We start from the raw sequence: 14,064 nt of genomic DNA on the forward strand, positions 1-14,064 counted from the left end.
CTGGCAAAAACACCTTTATCTGTGGGAGGATTGAACAATTTCTTTACACCCCAGCAAACCCTCCCCACCCTATAGCCCTTTGGGCAATCTCTCTTGGTTGCTCAGTGGAAACCAATTTCATCTGACAGTACTTTCCCTAGTTGCAGTAAACCAGTTCCTAGGAAATTCCCAGGATTCATAAAATGACTATAGATTGACTCTAGTATAATTTAAAAACCCAGAATCAGAAATCCTTCTATATCTATTCTTTCTTTAAATTTATACGTGTGACTAGGCTAGTTCCTAGGAAAACATCTACTGTAAAAGGAAAAGTCTTAAGGTAATTTTAATTTTCATTGTATTAATTTATTTATTTTTCCCTAAAACGTTTCTTGGCATTTAATTTTCCAAAGTCTCTGCTACTGAGTAAGATTATTTGTTACTGAATAAGAATATTTTAAACTTGCTACCAGTTGCAAGTTTAAAGTTTCAGCAGGCAATGATTTATTGTTGTCATATTCTTAAGAGTGTAATTACCGAGTCAGTTGTCCTTCAGTATGGTTTGGAACACATAGTCTTGAATGCTGAGAGATGATTCCTTCCAAAAAGTACCTCATATATTTGGATTCTTAATGATATCATCAAATTTGTGCAATTAATGTTGGAGACCATGTTGAGAACTCCAAATGTTATTTTCTTTTCTTCACTTCTATATCTTGTTTACAATAGAGTTCTGTAAACTCAACTCAGTGGTAAGGAAAGTGGTCTCATGAGACCTAATCACCCTCACGTTTATACCCAGGATAGCACTGTGAGAGTGATCTGGGCCTACCACCGTGAAGACGCAGAAGCTGGTCCCATGTACCATGACTCCAATAGGGGCACCAAGAGTCTGCGGTTATTGAATCCTGAGAAAACCAGTGTGCTCTCTACAGCCTTACCGTACTTTGATCTGGTAAATCAGGACGTAAGTGTTTTCAGGTTTTATGTTTATAGCGATGGGCTTATTGAAAGTGTATACGAGCATTTTTGCTTACATTATTGTATTTAGTAGCATGTTAAGAGAATGTGACTTTGTGTCTTCCCCCCATTTTTATTAAGACAGGTTCCCATTCCAAACAAAGATACAACATATTGGTGCCAAATGTTTAAGATTCCTGTGTTCCAAGAAAAGCATCATGTAATAAAGGTATGTGATTCATAGGCTAAAATCAGTTTGTACAAATGGAAGAAAAAATTGATGTTGTTAATTTGATGAAAACAGTACAAAATATAGAAATGTTTTTCAATTATTTGAAAGGTTTTTGAAAAAAAAGAACTGGCTTGGTTGACTTGCATACTGTTTTAAAAGTCTGAAAGCTTGGACGATAGCTAGTATTTTTGTTATCTCCTAATTTTACGTATCAAAGGTCCTAATTTTGGTATGCACTTGAACACTGCTAGTTATTATTTTAGGAAACATTTCTACAACTGGAATTGCAATTTAAAATAATATGTTTACATATTGGTAAATTATACACATAAAGGTTACATCCCTCACCAATAATCTGCTTTATTGAAAATACTGGATACTGTCATTAAAAAAAAAACACTGTTATAACATTTTTTTTTGAAAATAGAAAAAAGAAAATTAGTGAATTTCTACAGAAATAAAAAAATACAGAATTGGGTATAAATAAATCGAGTTTGCCTGTGGCATACGATTCTTTTCCATTCTCCTGGAATGGGCCTCCCAGAACTTTTACATCTACCTAGTGAATGAACAAATATTTTTAAAAAGTTACAAGTCCTTGGCTCTGTGCTAGTAATTGTTGGCAATTCCGCAGAGGCCAAAGGTATGATCTGTGCTCTCAAAGAATTTACAGTATACTGGAGAGACATGGCCAAGACACCAGAAAGAATAAGATAGAATTAAATAGTGCATACAGAATACTGTAAACATTCAGAAGGCTGACTTTGCTGCCTTTCAATCAGTCCCCAGAATATGTAGTGAAGTGGTGTGGATAAGGAATGAATTGCCAGACTCTGGAATCTAGAGGGAAATACATGGGTTTGAGAATCATAAGTCTACCCTTTAATTAAACTCTGTGCTCTGAGGAAAGTCACTCTGGGGTAATGCTGTAGCCTTAGTTTTCTCATCTGCAAAAGGTGGACAGTCATAACACTTTCCCTACCAGCGTCAACACATTTTAGCAGAGATAGAAACACTGAGCACATTCTCTAGGTTTATTTGTGACTTAAATTTGTAAAATTCTAATGTATTTCCCTAGTTGCCTTTTGTTTACAAACATTTTTGTTTACAGATCTGCCTTTGGTTCACAAAATGATTCATAACTACAAACAGAGGTGAAGGGGTGGCTTTAGGGAATGTTATTGAGTTAATACGTTGTCCTAAATATTTCCAGGATACTTTTGCAAACAGGAGACTTACCAACAACGTGACTGCAAGTGAGTCATTTACCTCTGTGCAATAAGTTATTTTCTGCTTTGTGTAAGGGAAAAGGAAATGTAAATTCCAATTCTGTATAATTGATACCATGCCAAGATCCTTCCTTTTACCAATGAAAAGTCTTTCTCAGAAAAGAGAATGTTTCATTTATATATACTATATGTCATTTGCAGTAAATTTAACTGGAACTTGGTGTAAGGGACAAATATAAAACTGTAGATTCAGAAATAAAAACAAATGTTTTGAACAATAGGTCCTTTATCCACTTTCTGACAATCATTAATTGTAAATTTCTTAACCATTTAATGTTAATGCATTTTTATTCTTTCCATTATTAATGCTAATAATTGAGTTGAATGAAATGAAAATAATTATATATGTTTCAGGGAGGTCAATACATGTTTCAACTCCTTATGTTGAATATTTGCTTGGTACCTCATCTTTCTTAGTTAACTTCCCTATAATAAGCTATCAAATAATACTCGGATACACTTTCCTATAAGAAGCATATCGAGTAATTCTCAGATAAATGAACTTAGATTAAGTATTTTGGGGACTACATAGCTGTCTTCACTAGACGTTTGTATCAACATGAAAGGCATTGGAGCATTTTTTGCAATGTTTCGAGGTCTTCTAGACAACAAAAATCCTTTGCCTTGAGCAAGAGGGGATTTGAGGGAAGGACAGTAGGTCATAAAAGAATGCTCATATAAACTTTTGTTATTGTTATAGGGGACAGAAGTTTGGTGGCTAGAATTTAAAATTCCATTATTATGTGAGAATACCACTTATAGGATAGATTTCTTATCTTGCTAAACCTTAAAATATTTTAAAGTTTATTAAGTATTACCAAACATTTTCCTTGAAAATGAACTCAAATAGGATACTATTCAAAAAGCAAAGAAAGTTCCACTGGAAACATAAATTCAAAATATTTAGTAATATGCAAGTGGTTTTAAGGCAGTCTTTCAAAACCAGAATTCATTTGCAACTTATTCAAGGTTTCAGTAAAATTTTAATGATGTAGAAGTCATAAATCTCTCACTTGCCTTAAGCTGATTTCCATGCTCTTTTTTTCTAGTAGAGAAAATTTCCAATAATTTAAGAAAAGTATATATTCTTTTCATAAAATCAAAGACTCCTATGTTTTGAAAAGCCATCAGTTAAGGGCTTCTCCTTATTCTTTATTTTATGTTCCACAAACCACTGTATCAAAAAGGCTCAGTCCTTTTCTGCTGCAAGCAAAAAGAACTTTCACAGAAAAGAGAATATTGATTTTATATTGTGTTGTGTAGTGTGCAATTGCAGTGAGTTTTAAGAATATCGATTACAGTTGAATTGTGAGAAATCAGTTTCATTCTCTGGAGTCTAATTCACACAAAGAATTCATTTGTATTTGCAATTCAAATGTTGATAATACCTGGATCCACTCACCTGTGGTTCCATGGGTTAAGTTGCCCGTGGTCAACTGTGGTCTGAAAATATTAAAAGGAAGATTCCAGAAATAAACAGAATTCATAAATTTTAAGTTGCATACCATTTTGAGTGCCTTGATGAAATCTTGCACTGTCCTGCTCCATTCCATCTGGAACATGAATCATTCCTTTGTCCAGCATATTCACACTGGAAACGCTGCCCACCCGCTAGTCATTTAGTAGCCATCTCAGTTATTAGACTTACTGTTGCAGTTATCAGATTGTCATGGTGTCGCAGTGCTTGTGTTGAAGTCACCCTTATTTTTCTTAACATTGGGCCCCAAAGCACAAGAGTAATGATGTTAGCAATTCAGGTATGCTCAAGAGAAGCCATCAAGTGTTCTTTAAGTGAAAAGGGGAAAGGTCTCAATAAAGAAAGATAAACGATGAGGTTGCTAAGACCTGTGCTGAGAATGAATCTTCTCTCTGTGAAATTGTGAAGAAAAAAAAAAAGAAATTCGTACTAGTTTTGCTGTCTCACTTTAGACTGCGAAAGTTATGGCCATGGTGCATGATAAGTGCCTAGTTGAGACGGAAAAGGCATTAAATTTGTGGGTAGAAGACATGAGCAGAAACGTGTTCCAGTTGACAGCAACGTGCTGTGCTAGAAAGCACTGAGTCTATACAAAGCCTTCAACAAAAAATCCCCTGAAATGAGTGACACGAAGCCATTTAATACAAGTGAGGGATAGCTGCAGAGATTCAGGAATATAGAAGGTCAGTAGTAGCCTAATACTACATCACAATGCCTACGTCATTCATCACACTTCATTTCATTATGTATGTGTTGTATCATCTCACATCACAGGAAGGGTGAGTACAGTATAATAAGATATATTGAGAGAGGGAGAGAGAGAGAGAGAGAGAGAGAGACCACATTCACATAATTTTAATTACAGTATATTGTTATAATTGTTCTGCTTTATTGTTAGTTATTATTGTTAATCTCTTACAACAAAAGATTTGGAAATCTCCTAATTTATAAATTAAGCTTTAATGCATGTATAGGAAGAAGCATAGTATGTATAGAGTTTGCAGTTTCTGCCATCCACTGGGGGTTTTGGAATGTTTCCCTCTTAGATGATGGAGGACTACTGCATCACTAAATTTAAAAATATTTATTACATTTAAAATTTACATTTTAACCATGTAAAAATTATTTGCTTCTAAAATTATAAAATAAGGTAAATAATCTCTAAAATGACTAAAATATAAAATAAACATACATGACTTTATCTCTAGAAAAGATAGGATTATAATACAATTATTGGCTGTCACAATTTATTTGTGATCTCAATTTTTTGATTTGTATTTTGATTCTTGAAAAAAATGTTTAAAATTGTGACTTGAAAATGTGGGTATTATCAGATGACAGCATATCACACTTGCAGGTGAATATGGAAATTGTGGAAGAGAACATTCTTGGTAATTTATATTTAAACTGTACTTTTCATGTAAGATCATCTCTGTGTCAGGTACTTGAGACCACTCTGCAGCCCGCCTCTCCATGACTCTCTTTAAACTTTATTTTAGATGTGACTTTACTGTAAATTTAAAGTTTTTAAAGAAGGTTGATTATACCACTCTCTTTAGTGAACAGTAATGTCATTGTCATGACTGTGAGTCATGGTTGGATATACTTTGCTAGAAACTGGAGTTATTAATTGGTTTAACACACTACTTCTTTTGAGGGGATTTTACTGTCAGAGAATTCTCATAGATGAACTACACTCCTAATCCATCTGTTTAAATGTGATGTGTCTCATTCCATTTCCTAAAATCTTTTTGATGACTCATTATGGCAAACGAAAAAAAAAAGCCAGCCAAAATCATCATTCCTTAGTCCCATCTCCTTAAAGGACTAGCTCCCTAATAGGGAAGCAGTACACCTCATGCTATGGTAGGTGAGTTCTGTGACTGGATGGATAGTTCAGGTTTGAATTCTTTCTTTCCATTTATTAGTTGTGTAACTTATGGAAAAGTTTTTAGCCACCCACAGCTCAGCATTTTCATTTAAAGGGAAATGGTGCCTCTTAATGGGATTGCTTAGATTAAGGATCAAACAGGAGTTGTTGCTGTTTTTTCAGCACTTAGCACAGTATCGGACACTTAGAAAACTATTAATAAACTCAACTATTATTATCAGGCAACTATTTATTTTCAGTGTTGCTCCCTGAATGACTTTTCATTGAAAACTACTCTTTAGTGAGGAGACCCAGAAAAGGATGCAGCATCAAGCTAAAAGGTTGACCATTGCTGAGTTTTAAGAGAGGATTATACTTACCAGTTGTGTGACCTCAGGCAAATTAATTTATCTTTCTGTGCTTTAGTTTCCTCCTCTGGAAATTGGCAATAATAATAGTTCTTACCTCACAAGACTGCTCTGAATATTAAGTGAATCAAATGAGTTTAACATTTGTAAAGTATTTATAACAGCGCTGGGAACATAGTTTCTGTTCAACAAAGTAAGTAAATTAAATAACATTTTGTAGATCACTAGCAACAAGCAGTTGTTAATCTGTCGATCATCTTGTTAGGTTTCTGGGTTACAGAGGGATCCCAAATAAGTCAACCCTTTCTAGGCACTCAGAGTTCCAAAGAAAACCCAACTTGTTCATCACTTCATTTTGGCAGGTCACCTTGAAAACTTTCAGCTTTGGAGAAAAGCGAAGTTGAGGTAAAACACTGTCATCATCCTCTTCGTCATCAATTGATACAGAAAGAGAAATGCTATGCTTTATTACTTGATACTGAACAGAACATCTTTTTTTTCTATGAAATATCCATGCTTCTGTTCTCTTCTATTGGTAGCACCCATAAATCTCAATGATTTCATTTGGAGAATGTTTCCTAGAACATGAAAATTGAAGAATAATTGACATTGAATAGCCATGGAATGTCCTTGAAGCCAGATTACTGTAGAGCCATGAAATAGTCACTCAAAATTGATTATCCTACAGTAGGCACATAACATGAACATTAGGCTTAATACACCATGTCAAATGGACATTGCTGCCCGTTTTTCTACTGTGTTCACTTAAAAAGACACAGTCAAATGGAAAACCTTATCATTATCACATTTCTGAAATATCAAGTGTGATAGAGGGTTTCTATTTTCTGAGAATGTGCACATCTTTGGGGTTAAATTTAGTAAATTGTGGGAATTTGAGCATTCTCAATGTCAAACTACATGCTTTTACAGCTGTCAGAATTGGCTCTTCTCTGACAGTATATGTCTTTCCTTTTTTCCTTAAATAATATTTCAAAATGTATTTTAATTGATGCAGTGTTTCCCCCTGATGGAAATAGCATTTTGGTTTGTTGTCAGCCTACATTTGCACAGAGTGCCCAGTCTACTTCTCATTGTTTTTTCATGTGTTCACCTTCTGTTTCCTTTTTCACATGGGAGACTATGTGTTTGCTGTTGAATATTGACTTAATGGTTATTTGTGTTTTTACCCATATCCATTCCAATTCTTGAATTTTTTCCTTTTTACTTATTGATGTTTCCCTTTATCCTTTCTTATTTAACTCTATTTTCTAAAAGCAAATCTATGGGTTTTTTAGCTCGATGCATGTTGAAAGAAATTAACTTTTACAATCTATCTTACATGAAAATACTTTCCATTTCTTTAAATACTTTGCAATACTGTATTTGGTTATTAAATTATTAACACCAATGGATTACCACAACACCTCTGGATTTTGTCATCAATTGATAAAATGGATGATTCTTGATCTTCCAGAGAAAAAGTTATGCCATAAAATCAAAAGAATCTTTTCCTTTAAGAATCTGTGGTACAATGTTTATGGATGACAAAAATTATTCCTCATTTCTAAGTGTATCTTAAGTTTTATCTATTTTTTATCTACTAGACAAGAAATGAAAACACTGGGGCATTTACTGTGGCTGAAACTATAACTTTGTACAGAAAAAAAGTTGGTAGGAACACTTCCCCTAAAAGTAATGATTTGACTCAAATTAATGCGTTTTAAAGACTGCTGACTTAGATTGCTCAATGTAATAAAGTTCATTCTAGATCTTCTTGAGTTACGTCTACTTCACAGAAACACTGGAGATTGTTTAGCTGCATGGGTGTTCTTATTAGTCACTTGAGAGTACAAGGTAATTAAATTTGCTTTGAAAGCATGTTTTTTCATGGAAGTGATTTATTGCTAACTCTGTCACTAATTAGCTTTCTGACCCTAGAGAAAGTGCTTAACCTTGCCTGGTCCTCAAATTCCTTGTCTGTAAGATAAAGGGATTGGACCAGATGACCTCAGTGGGCTCTTTCTACTTCTAAATATCTGTGATTTGATGAAAACAAAAAGAGAAGTCTGTGCTGGGGTTTGGCTGCTGCCCTGTGGTCTGAGTTCCTGACATGCATGCTTTTTAGTCACTGGGCATACCGAGGTGAAAATGCTGCCTCCCTTGAAGTTAAAAGGCCCCTTTCTTTAGCACCTCGCGCATGGACTTGGAGCATAAGTTTTGAGGCATCCTAGTCCTTTCTAGAACATGCCAAAGTGCCCCAGAAACCCCAGGATAATCCAGAATGTCTAGAAACCTCTGTAGGTCCTTGGTCTGTTGACAGAAATACTTGATTTTTTTCAAAAGAGGCTCATAGACTTTCTTCTTTCTGGGCTATAAACCACTCACTTTTTAATCTTTAAATTCCCACGCACTTAACTAAACTTGTTACTGATATTATTTAATGGCTACTAAGTTTCAGTAACAGCTGGTTCTAAACACAAAAAGACTGCAAATGTGAAGTATTCACAACAAATAAAATTCTGAAACCACAACTCTTTACAGTGTCCATATTTTCTAGTGGTTGTGGCACGGCCTACAGGGTCAGACCAACTGGTTTGAATCTTGGCTCCCCAGCCTACTAGTGTGGAGTCCAGAGCAAGCAATTTAACATCTTTGAGTCTTAGGTTCCATCTGTACATAAGACTGATGACAGTATTTGCCTCATATGTTAGCTGTCATCAAATGAAGGCAGTATCTGTAGGATGCTTATATATTTGGCAATGTATTTTATATCTCAGTAAATACTGGCTACATTCCCAATTCACTTTAGTTTTCAGATACCTCTTAAGTCACAGAGATAAAGTCATTTTAAAATAAAGATAAAAATCAAGAGTGCCAGGGTGAGCAACTTTACTGAGATAAGTTGGTGCAGTGTACAAGAATTGGCTCTGGAGACAGGTAACAGTTGTGTTCAAACTGTGTTTCTCATTCACTCGATAACCTTGGGAAGACTAACTCTCATAGCTTGCATCTTGACTTGCAAAGTAGGAAAAATATTTTTCAGCGAAGATGAAATGAAACAAGTGAAAACACCTGTTGCATAATAAGCTTGTCATTGCTTGTTTTCTTCCCTTGAAGGGGATTATAGAGATGAATGACTGAAACTTCTAGTGTGTTCTCATTCTTAGAGTCAGGGCTGCACTGAAACAATGGTAGGCAGTTAGTCTCTATTTTATTTTGAAGAAAAGATTCCCTGGGAATTAGATTTCATAGCTTGCTTCCATTACTTTAACCCAAATGAAATTTAAGCTAATTTCTTCCTGTTCTTGCCTAAGTAAGGACAAAAACCAACTGGTGACTATCCTCTGGGAAATAGCCTTTCACATTCTTAAGTCACCCATTAGTCTTTCATTCTATGGCCTTAAATATGCCATTTTCAACTGACATGAAACGATTTTTTAGTTTTTAGTTTTTCTGCCACCACCCAAGTCTACTCCAACCTTGTGTATCTTTCTCAAATAGTAGAAAAGTTTAGATGACAAAATTGAAAAGCGCTAGCACATTTCTTGCTAATTATTCATTATAAAAATTAGTAAATAATTTAGTTAACAGCACTTTATTGAAAGCATACTAAGATATTTAGGTTGAATTCTAGATGTCGATAGCACTGTGGGATTAAGAGGTGTGGTAACATTAAATTATGAATGACTTTTACTTACATACAAGGAAGTTCGTAGGTGAAATAGTTTCTTATTTTTTTTGATACATTAAATACATTATCTCATTAGATTTTCACAGCCTCCCACGAAGTAAGGTGAATAACCACCACTTTCCATATGAACACACTGAGGCACAGTAAGCTCATGTAGCTTGCTCAGCATTACACAGATTAGGTAAAGTACAGCCAAGACTTGAATGCAGATCCTCTGAGCAATGCTAGTGGGGCTTTCTCCATACAATTCAGCTAGCCTTCTACTTCTAAGTATCTATCCAAGCCTTATTATTTTTTTCAAGATGCATATGTTACATTAAAAAATAATTTGTGTGGGAGATGTCTGATAGCTTATATCCAGCCATGAGCCCCTTAAGTAAACTTCTCAGAACCTGAGCTACTTTTTATTTTTTGGCAGCTTTATTGAAGTGTAACAGATACACAAAGAATTGAACAGTTTTAGTGTGTACAATTTGATGAGTGTGGACATATGCAAACACTTACAGTGACATCACCACCCAAGATAATAGACATATTCATCACCTCCCTTGTTTCCTTGTGTCTCTGTTTTTTTTTTGTTGTTGTTGTTGTGGTAAGAACATTTGACATGAGATCTATGCTCAACAAATTTGGAGATGCACAGTACCATATTGTACTGGACTCCTTTTGAGTCCTACAGAATTAATGCATAGACACAGGACTATGTGAGCAGACCCCACCAGAATCTTTTGGAGACATCAATCCAGAGATCCTGGGAACTGACTTAAACCTAGTCGCATATGAGTACACAGAGGCCTGGTGATTTCACCCTTGGGGGTTGGAAATGCTTGTTAACAATGGATGACACATGGGAAGTTTCATTTGTGATTTAGGAAGTTGTTTAAGTAAGATTAGAATTAAGATGATTAGGCTAAAGATTATGCATAGGGCTGCAAAAAGGCTTCATGTTAAATCTTGGAGATGATATTAGAGAGAAAGGAATTGGAAATAATTTCAGTGGAAAGAAGTTAATGAGCCTGCTAATCTTATTAGACACATCTTGTAGTATAAAGATTGTTGGAAACAAGCTGAAAGCCTTTTGTTCAAGCCGAGTTAAGATCTTCTTTGGAGGTAGGTGAAAATAATGGTAATGGACTGTTTGATTCCCCTTTGCTATAATGGTCTGTAAGAAACTACTCGTGAGAAGAAATACTAACATCTTTCACTTGCAAGTTAAATTTATGACAAAATGCCTAAAGTGCTCTGAAACACGAAGAGATATATGTTGTCGGGGAGAAAACTAGACATATTGGCATCTCAGAAAAGACCCAAGAACCAGACTGACAGTCTGCGTTGTAATCTTACCTTAACCCTTGGTCAGCTGAAAATTAATGTGACTACATCACAATGCCTCTCAAGAGACCGAATTCATGTTAATAACACAACTCAAAGACTATAAATCTGTACAACTGAGAAGTTATTCTGTGTAATCTTTAACCCTTAAAATTATGTGTCTTCCTTCATTATATTGTGGGAATTGACAAAGTTGGAAATTTATAGAATAAATGTATAAAAATATACAAATAAAATTATAAAGATTGTCTTAAAATTGTGAGAGGAATTCAGATAATTTTTGTGTGTTGCCATAGGATAGAATAGGTCAATTTTACTTTTATGTTGTCTATTTTCTTTCTTTTTTTTTTTTGAGATGGGATCTCGCTCTGTAACCTAGGCTGGAGTGCAATGGCGCAATCTTGGTTCACTGCAACTTCTACCTTCTGGGTTCAAGGGATTTTCCTGCCTCAGCCTCCTGAATAGCTGGGATTACAGGCATGCGCCACCACACCAGGCTAATTTTTGTATTTTTAGTAGAGATGTGGTTTCACCCTGTTGGTCAGGCTGGTCTCAAACTCCTGACCTCATAATCTACCTGCCTCAGCCTTCTAAAGTGCTGGGATTACAGGTGTGAGCCACCACACCCGGCGGTGTTTTGTATTTTCAATGTAAACAATTGTATACTTATCAAAACAGGAAGATGTCTATTGCCCTATGATGCAACGATGAAATTTTTAATAGTTTTTATAAATTGAGCTGTTAGTAATGCAGAAAAAATTATATATGGAAACACTTTTGATAAATGTGATATTTTGTATTCTAGTGTATATATCTCATAAGTCAGAGGATACTTTTTCACACCCCCCCTTTAAATAATTTATAATAGGCTGCACAGTTGTATTCTTTTAGGTATCAAGACTCTCTTTGGGTCATTTAGCATGAATGTATATATACATCAAAAATTCAGATTATATATAAGAGCTTAATATATCTATTTTATGAAGAAAAATTTCTGTGTACAGTTTCTAAAATAGATCCATTACATTATAAACATGAATGTACAGAGTTAACCTCCATGTATATATCTCACTAGAACATAAATTTTTTTCCTTTCATAGAAGAAATTATCCCTTCTATCTGGATTACTTCAAATTTTATCATAAAACTCAGCGGTGGTTCCAGGAAACAGCTGGTGTTTTTGCCTCTCTACTTTCACAAAAAACATGTAATGCATTAAGGAATAAACTATCTCAAAACCATAAATTAGTTAACTCTTCTTTATGTGCAGGCAACTAACATATTAAGAATGTTATGGTTGAGGTTTGCTGCATTGAGGCATTATTGTATTTTTCTTGATTCATAACCTAGAGTATGGATTAGAATCAGAATCTGTAGGGATGGAGTCCAGGCCTTTGTGATGGTAGTGGCTGTTGCTGTTTTTTTGGAGAAGTTCCCCAAGTGACTCTGATATAAACCCTCTGTTTGAAAATAACTTTTATATTTTTTAAAATTTCCCAGGAGGTTGCATTTGTTAAATTACATTGTATGGCACCTAGTAAAATATCTTTCATATTAAGTAGTGCTAATACATCTTCTTATAGTAATAAACTATTTTATTCAACAAATATCGTAAAGTGTGAATCCACGTTGAATGTCTATCAAAATATATTATGTTAATTGCCTGCACGTGAAGAAGAGTTAAGCAGTTTATGGTTTCGAGATAGTTTATTCCTTGATGCTTTGCATGTTTTTTTTTGTTTTGTTTTGTGAAAGTGGAGAGGGAAAAACACCAGCTGTTTTTGGAACCTCAATTGAGTTATGATAAAATTTGAACTAATTCAGATAGAAGGGATAATTTCTTCTACCAAAGAAAAAAGATGTATGTTCTAGTGAAATATATACATGGAGGTTGACTCTGTACATTCATATTTATAACATAATGGGTCCATTTTAGAAACCGCACACTGAAAACCACCTCACTGACTTTAAAATGCATCCCATTACCAATAAAGAGAGATCTTTGCACCACTGAAATCTCACTAAATTGCTCTGTGTGGAATTTTAAAAATTAAGTAAAGGGAAGACCATGTAAATAACTGTTAATAATGCTCCCATAGCCTCTCAGCCTTTTGCTTGTCTTGAGGAAATGTTGAAAATACAGGAGAGACGCTTTGGTTTATGGTGTGTTTCAGAAATCAGATGTGTACTCAATATGCCCACTGTGTATCTTAATCAACTGGAAACATTCATTCACACTACACCTCTAAATCGTGAAGAAGAATTAATGATTATCTAATGAGTGTCTGCTTTGGACAGCGCTCAGTGCTATGTCTTGTATATAGAGCAATATAACACATACCTTTTTACCCCAAATACCCCACAATCTGGATGGGAAGGAGAGATGTACACATAAATAATAGAGAGCCACAAGCTGGCAAATCGACATTCATGTCAAGCTATGTGATAGTGGCAGTAAACAGCAAGAAGAAAGGAGAAAGCAGTGATTGTTTGGGCACAGTCCCATGCCACATGGAATGAATAATTTGGGGAAAGTACAAAGTAGATGAATTTTAGGCAGGGGGATGTAGTGGTGTGGTGAAGATGACTGCAGAGGCAGAAATAGAGGCAACCTCTGTTTATGTGCTTAAGCATCAAAATAAAATTCGATGATAACCAACATTTATTGAGAGCACTGTCCATTTTGGGGATTGTCAGTTCTCATAAACAACCTGTGATGTAGGCAGTGTTACTATCCTCATTTTACAGATGAGAAAACTGATGCCAAGAGAGGTTAAGTAACTTGCCCATTGCTGATAGTTTTCCTTTCCCTGGAGAAGATGATCTATTTAAAAAATAACCAGATATAAACACTTTTGCTGGTTTC

The 14,064-nt window shown here is 34.9% G+C and overlaps 1 protein-coding gene across 1 annotated transcript in view; it reads left to right on the forward strand.

The window, feature by feature from the left end:
• Positions 1-14,064, forward strand: part of MOXD1 (monooxygenase DBH like 1) — a 108,818-nt gene that overhangs the window by 25,290 nt on the left and 69,464 nt on the right. Inside the window, exons 3-4 of the mRNA XM_012474526.3 lie at positions 782-946; positions 1,085-1,168. Of these exons, the coding sequence (XP_012329949.2) occupies positions 782-946; positions 1,085-1,168 (249 nt within the window). The remainder of the gene's footprint in view (positions 1-781; positions 947-1,084; positions 1,169-14,064) is intronic.

Source organism: Aotus nancymaae, unplaced genomic scaffold (genome assembly GCF_030222135.1).
Source record: "Aotus nancymaae isolate 86718 unplaced genomic scaffold, 86718_ANA_hifiasm-v0.15.2.pri h1tg000040l, whole genome shotgun sequence".
NCBI lineage: Eukaryota > Metazoa > Chordata > Mammalia > Primates > Aotidae > Aotus > Aotus nancymaae.